We start from the raw sequence: 8,896 nt of genomic DNA, 5'->3' as shown, positions 1-8,896 counted from the left end.
TCAAAGAAAGAAAGAAAGCATTGAGCAACAAAAGACATCTATCTATCTACCCATATCTATCTATGTGTCGCTTATATTTAATATTTATTTCAGTAATTATTTCATAGTTTTGCTACAATGGTATATTTTAATAGAAAATCATCTTTGCATATAAAAGATACTCTCAATTTCCTTTTGTTAACATACACTTCAGATTATCATAAGGTACTAAATATGTTTTATGAACTAATTACCTGAAGATGTGTCTACCATACATAATGTGGATAAAATGTATAACCTTTTGTTATTTGTTTATAAAATTTTGGTGGCCCTGAAATTCTTATTAATTATAAAACTGAATTTTTTTCTGATGATATGTTATATATTCTTTGATAGCGTTTATACACAGAAGCCTGGGACAAAGACAAGACCCAGGTCCACATCATGCCAGACACACCAGAAATTATGTTGGCAAGAATGAACAAAATCAACTACAGTGAGGTAGGAGCAGATGCTAATTCTATGAAGTTTGCATGCCATTTCTTATTTCAGCTAATCTGTCCAAGGTGATGTAAGACTACATAACAACTTCATAGAGAATCTTTTTTCTTGCTCCATGTGACTAGTAACTCGTGCATTTCTCAATCCTCATCCTAAACATCAAACTTTAATTCAAATTATCACTTATGAAGTGAAAGATATGTGAACTCTAATGATTTAAGTGGTAATCATAAGATGGATCAGACCTTTTTCTTTTAGCAATTTTTTAAGTTAGGAAATTAGCAATAGAATAATCTTCTATTCGTGTCTTCTCCTTATGCTGTATTGCTGTGCTAGATATATTTTCCATATGTGATTTTTTTCAAATTGTGGTTTAAAGTCATGATTTAAGATTTTTTAATGTAGAAAATTAAGTCAAGGACTAAAATTACAGTATTATCAGTAAGAAAAAGAGAGAGATAGAGAGGACCCCTCCAGGGTATGCATTAGCAAGCCCATTCCTTCTCACTTTCTGTGAGCATCAGGCTGTGTACCCCCATGTCAGAACCATGAATGGTTAGGTGGAAAGGTCAGCCTCTCTTCTAGTGCAAGCGTCCCCACCCAACAGGTTGTCATCCTACCTTTGTGTTCTCATTCACAAGGAGTTTAAATCAGCCCATTTCTGGAAAATTCCATGAGAAGATGCTTCTGATATAGAGTTCTCTCTGCAGACTTACATAGTCGTCTGAGGCAGTACAAAACCAGTCTCTGCCAATTTTGGAGATGAGGGTAGCTACTGTGGTGCCTCCCCTGCCTTCTTGTCCCAGCATCTCTTTCTGATCCAGACAATCCCCAGTTCCTGGCCATTCGTCACATGACCTCCCTGCTAGAATATGACCCTCCAAACCAAACAAGATCCTGCAAGTGTGAAATACAGTTGACATCTTTCCTCTTCTGGACATACGACCTCCCATTTCAGCACTCAGTGCCTCAGAGCACACGGGCAGCTCTGTCGCTGCTCGGAGACATGGAACTTAGGATCACTTCAAACCCTAAGACATTTTACATGGGCTTAAGCTAGGTTTCCTCTCTCCTGCGTTTATACATTTGGCAGCTTAAATTCAGTTTAAAATCCTGATGATGAAGAAAAAAAAAATTGTTTAAAATAAGCTCAGGGATCCCTGGGTGGCTCAGCGGTTGAGCGTCTGCCTTTGGCTCAGGGCATGATCCTGGGATCGGGTCCTGCATCAGGGCCTGCTTCTCCCTCTGCCTGTGTGTGTGTGTGTGTGTGTGTGTGTGTGTGTGTCTGTGTCTCTCATGAATAAAAAAATCTTTAAAAAATATATTAAAATCAGTTCAAAGAGTAACCTTTATCTCTACAATTTCTTCTTCCTAGATAGATTAAGCCTATTTAACTGTGTGGAGATTTTTGTGAACCTGATTTTTCTGTCAGCTGGTATATTAGTTATTTCTCCCAGCTTTGTGCTACCAGCAAAGAAAATATCGTTTCTTTGAAAGTATAAGTCAATAGCATATCACTCTTATATAACTAGAGAATTTAGCTAGATGAGCCACCATCTTAAGCTTGGTGAGTGCAAACTATAATTTTAGCACTCCTATAACTCTTAATTGTCCTTAGACACAAAAATCAAGTCCCACTTGCAAAGCTAAAAGGAGTGAATTTTTTAGCTAAACCTATAATATAGATCCTGTATATTTATAGGAAAGCATGGACTGTGTATGCAGGAATTTCAGGAGACAAAGAGCCTATCTGACCACTTAGCAGTTTTGGAATTCTGGACTCTATTTGCTGCAAAAGCTCAAATACTGTAATTGGTTCAAAGAGACCCAGGGATAATGCCCTGAACTGAGGTTCTAACCTGCCTGGTCTGCGTTCTCTCTCAGCTTAGTTCAGTGCTTTTGTATATTTTTTTTTTCTTCATTTGGGATAGGAAGGTAAAATGCAAGTTTGATTATGTCACTCTTCCTCAAAGATTTTTTTTTAATTTTTTTTTTTTTTTTTAATTTATGATAGTCACACAGAGAGAGAGAGAGAGAGAGGCAGAGACACAGGCGGAGGGAGAAGCAGGCTCCATGCACCGGGAGCCTGATGTGGGATTCGATCCCGGGTCTCCAGGATCGCGCCCTGGGCCAAAGGCAGGCGCCAAACTGCTGCGCCACCCAGGGATCCCTTCCTCAAAGATTATTATTGGTTTCCTATTTCCTGTGAAATTAAACAAAATTGTTCAGCAACAAGACGGTCCATCTCCAGATGCTTTTCAGTTCTTTCCTGCCACTTGTCCTTGGCACTACTCCCCTCTTCCTTTGACACACCTGCACCTTCACTCCCTTGTGGTTTGATTCATGCAACTCCCTCAGGCCTTGACTGCCATTGCAGTCTACTGAAACCATATTAATCACTCATGGTCCAGGGCAAAAATTAGTCCCTCTACACAAACTCTCCTGATTCTTAATTCATAATTACTGCTTCACGGAGATCTTGGTTAATAATATGATTAAACCACCTCTCGTGGTTTGACTTTTTGGTAGCTTAGTCTGTAGGTCACCAGTCTTTTTGTCAATTCCCGTAGGAACCTTGACAATGGAAGACGTCTCAAACTCATCTTTGATTTCCAAGTACCCAGCACAGTCACAGCACACAGTCAGTGCAGAATAAACGTGGATTGAATTAGCTTCCATGATCAACAGTTAATCAAGTCTTTCCCTCTTATCCACATTTTGCCACTGTAGACCCTTGTGTTTCAACTTCATATTTTAGTTCTCTTCAAAACTTATTCATAGTTATAACTAAAAATCTTGAAACAGTGGATAATACCTATGTTTATTTTTTTCTTTTTTCTTTTTTAGATTTTTATTTATTCATGAGAGAGACAGAGAGGTGCAGAGATATAGGCAGAGAAGCAGGCTTCATGCAGGGAGCCTGATGTGGGACTCGATCCTGGGACTCCAGGATCACACCCTGAACCAAAGGCAGATGCTCAACCGCTGAGCCATCCAGCTGTCCCAATACCTATGTTTAGTTAGTTCAACCTAATTGTTAAAAACAAAGCTGCAATGTTCTCTATATGCATCATTTTTAAGTCTTCAGCAAACAGTGCAAAGGCTTAGAACTCTGAGTGAGATTATTATAGGCACCCTACCTGTGTTGAACTTAATGAATTATCTTAGTCCCCTGTGGGTTTTTGGATATGAATGTCAACATCTATGTATATTTACATATTTTCTGCCCAAACTTAGAGTCTGTATAAACTCGCCAATGAAGAAGCAAAGAAGAGAGGCTATGACCTGCGAGTTGATGCCATCCCAATCGTGGCTGCCAAGGCTTCCAGGGACATCGCCAGTGATGTGAGTTCCGGTGTCACCCCAAATATATAATCAGGCTGATGTGACGTTTTCACTGAACTAAATCTTCAAAAAGAACTTTCCTCACCCTTTGGAAATATGTCCTAATGTATTTATGTGGGATTTTTCGAAAATCGAGAAAAATGTTTTTAGATGTTCATACAAGGGGTTTATAACCTTTAGGACACAGTATCTTCAATGAAAACTGACCCACCAAAAACAGAGATCCATTCACATGGAAATATTTAGAGCACATCTGTAGGGTTGGAGATAGAGTAATCATCAAAATGCTTCTAGAAAGTAGAATGTACAATATTCACAAAATTAATGACACTTGCTATTATAATTCATCTAAGATTATGAAAAAGAAGGCAGTGGATCAGTATCAGAGGAGGCTACTAGCCCAAGATTGTACCCTTAATAACAGCTCCTGGCTCTCTAGCACAGAAGATTCTTGAGGAACAGACAACTGCTCTAAAAATCAAGGGCCTAATATTTGGGAATATGGTAACACTGCCCGTTATAGTGTGTTAGTGACTCAGTTTATATATGTTGGACCTTCCCTACAAATGGCTTTATGTCAACAATTATACATAAGAATCATAACTAAAAAGTATTGGAAATTCTGTGCTAAGAGCTTGACATGTGTTATACTTCATAATTATCCTAGGATGTAAGTCTTTGTCATTATCCCTGTTTTATGGATAGCTTAAGCAACTTATCTAAAATCAAACTCTTTGCATCTGGTAGAATTGAAACTCCAGACAACCTCATTCCTTCCTACTGTACCATATTACCTCCCGATGACCCATCTGTACTTTTCATACTTATCTTTGAGACTAGAGGCACGTATTTTGAATAACTGGCTCAGATCCCAGGACAAGATCATTGGACATAGAATAGTAAAAACATTCTTGATTTATGCAGGTGTAGAACCCATGAGTTTTTTGGAGCATGCTCTACCCAATCGGACTGCTATGTCAGTTTTTTTTTAATAAATTAATTTTTTATTGGTGTTCAATTTCCCAACATACAGAATAACACCCAGTGCTCATCCCGTCAGGTGTCCCACTCAGTGCCCATCACCCACTCACCCCCACCCCCCCTCCTCCCCTCCCACCACCCCTAGTTCGTTTCCCAGAGTCAGGAGTCTTTATGTTCTGTCTCCCTTTCTGATATTTCCCACACATTTCTTCTCCCTTCCCTTATATTCCCTTTCACTATTATTTATATTCCCCAAATGAATGAGAACATACACTGTCCTCTTATGATTGACTCACTTCACTCAGCATAATACCCTCCAGTTCCATCCACGATGAAGCAAATGGTGGGTATTTGTCGTTTCTAATGGCTGAGGAATATTCCATTGTATACATAAACCACATCTTCTTTATCCATTCATCTTTCGATGGACACCGAGGCTCCTTCCACAGTTTGGCTATTGTGGACATTGCTGCTAGAAACATCGGGGTGCAGGTGTCCCAGCGTTTTATTGCATCTGAATCTTTGGGGTAAATCCCCAACAGTGCAATTGCTGGGTCATAGGGCAGGTCTATTTTTAACTCTTTGAAGAACCTCCACACAGTTTTCCAGAGTGGCTGCACCAGTTCACATTCCCACCAACAGTGTAAGAGGGTTCCCTTTTCTCCGCATCCTCTCCAACATTTGTGGTTTCCTGCCTTGTTAATTTTCCCCATTCTCACTGGTGTGAGGTGGGATCTCATTGTGGTTTTGATTTGTATTTCCCTGATGGCAAGTGATGCAGAGCATTTTCTCATGTGCATGTTGGCCATGTCTATGTCTTCCTCTGTGAGATTTCTGTTCATGTCTTTTGCCCATTTCATGATTGGATTGTTTGTTTCTTTGGTGTTGAGTCTAATAAGTTCTTTATAGATTTTGGAAACTAGCCCTTTATCTGATAGGTCATTTGCAAATATCTTCTTCCATCCTGTACGTTGTCTTTGAGTTTTGTTGACTGTATCCTTTGCTGTGCAAAAGCTTCTTATCTTGATGAAGTCCCAATAGTTCATTTTTGCTTTTGTTTCTTTTGCCTTCGTGGATGTATCTTGCAAGAAGTTACTGTGGCTGAGTTCAAAAAGGGTGTTGCCTGTGTTCTCCTCTAGGATTTTGATGGAATCTTGTCTCACATTTAGATCTTTCATCCATTTTGAGTTTATCTTTGTGTATGGTGAAAGAGAGTGGTCTAGTTTCATTCTTCTGCATGGGGAAGTCCAATTTTCCCAGCACCATTTATTGAAGAGACTGTCTTTCTTCCAGTGGATAGTCTTTCCTCCTTTATCGAATATTAGTTGACCATACATTTCAAGGGTCCATTTCTGGGTTCTCTATTCTGTTCCATTGATCTATGTGTCTGTTTTTGTGCCAGTACCACACTATCTTGATGACCACAGCTTTGTAGTCCAACCTGAAATCTGGCATTGTGATGCCTCCAGCTATGGTTTTCTTTTTTAAAATTCCCCTGGCTATTCGGGGTCTTTTCTGATTCCACACAAATCTTAAAATAATTTGTTCTAACTCTCTGAAGAAAGTCCATGGTAGTTTGATAGGGATTGCATTAAACGTGTAAATTGCCCTGGGTAACATTGACATTTTCACAATATTAATTCTGCCAATCCATGAGCATGGAATATTTTTCCATCTCTTTGTGTCTTCCTCAGTTTCTTTCAGAAGTGTTCTATAGTTTTTAGGGTATAGATCCTTTACCTCTTTGGTTAGGTTTATTCCTAGGTATCTTATGCTTTTGGGTGCAATTGTAAATGGGATTGACTCCTTAATTTCTCTTTCTTCAGTCTCATTGTTAGTGTATAGAAATGCCATTGATTTCTGGGCATTGACTTTGTATCCTGCCACGCTACCAAGTTGCTGTATGAGTTCTAGCAATCTTGGGGTGGAGTCTTTTGGGTTTTCTATGTAGAGTATCATGTCATCGGCGAAGAGGGAGAGTTTGACTTCTTCTTTGCCTATTGGAACGCCTTTAATGTCTTTTTGTTGTCTGATTGCTGAGGCTAGGACTTCCAATACTATGTTGAATAGCAGTGGTGAGAGTGGACATCCCTGTCTTGTTCCTGATCTTAGGGGAAAGGCTCCCAGTGCTTCCCCCATTGAGAATGATATTTGCTTTGGGCTTTTTATAGATGGCTTTTAAGATGTCGAGGAAAGTTCCCTCCATCCCTACACTCTGAAGAGTTTTGATCAGGAATGGATGCTGTATTTTGTCAAATGCTTTCTCTGCATCTAATGAGAGGATCATATGTTTCTTGGTTTTTCTCTTGCTGATATGATGAATCACATTGATTGTTTTACGAGTGTTGAACCAGGCTTGTGTCCCGTGTTCATGGTGAATAATTTTCTTAATGTGCTGTTGAATCCTATTGGCTAGTGTCTTGTTGAGAATTTTTGCATCCATGTTCATCAGGGATATTGGTCTGTAATTCTCCTTTTTGGTGGGGTCTTTGGTTTTGGAATTAAGGTGATGCTGGCCTCATAGAACAAATTTGGAAGTACCCCATCTCTTTCTATCTTTCCAAACAGCTTTAGTAGAATAGGTATGATTTCTCCTTTAAATGTTTGATAGAATTCCCCTGGGAAGCCATCTGGCCCTGGACTCTTGTGTCTTGGGAGGTTTTTGATGACTGCTTCAATTTCCTCCCTGGTTATTGGCCTGTTCAGGTTTTCTAGTTCTTCCTGTTCCAGTTTTGGTAGTTTGTGGCTTTCCAGGAATGTGTCCATGTCTTCTAGATTGCCTAATTTATTGGCGTAAACTGTTCATAATATATTTTTAAAATCGTTTGTATTTCCTTGGTGTTGGTAGTGATCTTTCCTTTCTCATTCATGATTTTATTAATTTGAGTCTCCTCTCTCTTCTTTTTAATAAGGTTGGCTAATGGTTTATGTATCTTATTAATTCTTTCAAAGAACCAACTCCTGGTTCTGTTGATCTGTTCCACAGTTCTTCTGGTCTCAATTTCATTGAGTTCTGCTCGAATTTTAATTAACTCTCTTCTTCTGCTGGGCGTAGGGTCCATCTGCTGTTTTTTCTCTAGCTCCTTTATGTGTAAGGTGAGCTTTTGTATTTGAGTTCTTTCCAGTTTTTGAATGGATGCTTGTATTGCGATGTATTTCCCCCTTAGGACTGCTTTTGCTGCATCCCAAAGATTTTGCACGGTTGTATCTTCCTTCTCATTAGTTTCCATGAATCTTTTTAATTCTTCCTTAATTTCCTGGTTGACCCTTTCATCTTTTAGCAGGATGGTCCTTAACCTCCACGTGTTTGAGGTCCTTCCAAACTTCTTGTTGTGATTTAGTTCTAATTTCAAGGCATTATGGTCTGAGAATATGCAGGGGACGATTCCAAACTTTTAGTATCGGTTCAGACCCGATTTGTGACCCAGTATGTGGTCTATTCTGGAGAGAGTTCCATGTGCACTTGAGAAGAATGTGTATTCAGTTGAGTTTGAATGTAAAGTTCTATAGCTATCTGTGAAATCCATCTGGTCCAGTGTATCATTTAAAGCTCTTGTTTCTTTGGAGATGTTGTGCTTAGAAGACCTATCGAGCGTAGAAAGAGCTAGATTGAAGTCACCAAGTATATAAGTGTATTATTATCTAAGTATTTCTTCACTTTGGTTATTAATTGGTTTAAATATTTGGCAGCTCCCACATTTGGGGCATATATATTGAGGATTGTTAAGTCCTCTTGTTGGATAGATCCTTTGAGTATGAGATAGTGTCCCTCTTCTTCTCTCACTACAGTCTTCGGGGTAAATTTTAGTTTATCTGATATAAGGATGGCTACCCCTGCTTTCTTTTGAGGACCATTTGAATGGTAAATGGTTCTCTAACCTTTTATTTTCAGGCTGTAGGCGTCCTTCTGTCTAAAATGAGTCTCTTTAGACAGCAAATACATGGGTCCTGCTTTTTTATCCAGTCTGAAACCCTGTGCCTTTTGATGGGGTCATTAAGCCTGTTCACGTTCAGAGTTACTATTGACAGATCTGAGTTTAGTGTCATCGTGATATCTATTCAGTCCTTGTTTTTGTGGATTGTCCACTGA

The 8,896-nt window shown here is 39.2% G+C and overlaps 1 protein-coding gene across 50 annotated transcripts in view; it reads left to right on the top strand.

The window, feature by feature from the left end:
• The window catches only part of NEB (nebulin), a 207,467-nt gene that overhangs the window by 80,507 nt on the left and 118,064 nt on the right, over positions 1–8,896 (top strand). For all 50 annotated transcript variants that reach the window (XM_072757801.1, XM_072757772.1, XM_072757798.1 and 47 more), the window contains 2 exons: positions 376–480; positions 3,718–3,825. In XM_072757801.1, the coding sequence (XP_072613902.1) occupies positions 376–480; positions 3,718–3,825 (213 nt within the window). The remainder of the gene's footprint in view (positions 1–375; positions 481–3,717; positions 3,826–8,896) is intronic.

The sequence above is a fragment of the Vulpes vulpes genome, chromosome 5 (genome assembly GCF_048418805.1).
Source record: "Vulpes vulpes isolate BD-2025 chromosome 5, VulVul3, whole genome shotgun sequence".
NCBI classification, from domain to species: Eukaryota; Metazoa; Chordata; class Mammalia; order Carnivora; family Canidae; genus Vulpes; species Vulpes vulpes.
This window is presented reverse-complemented; position numbering and strand designations above follow the sequence as displayed.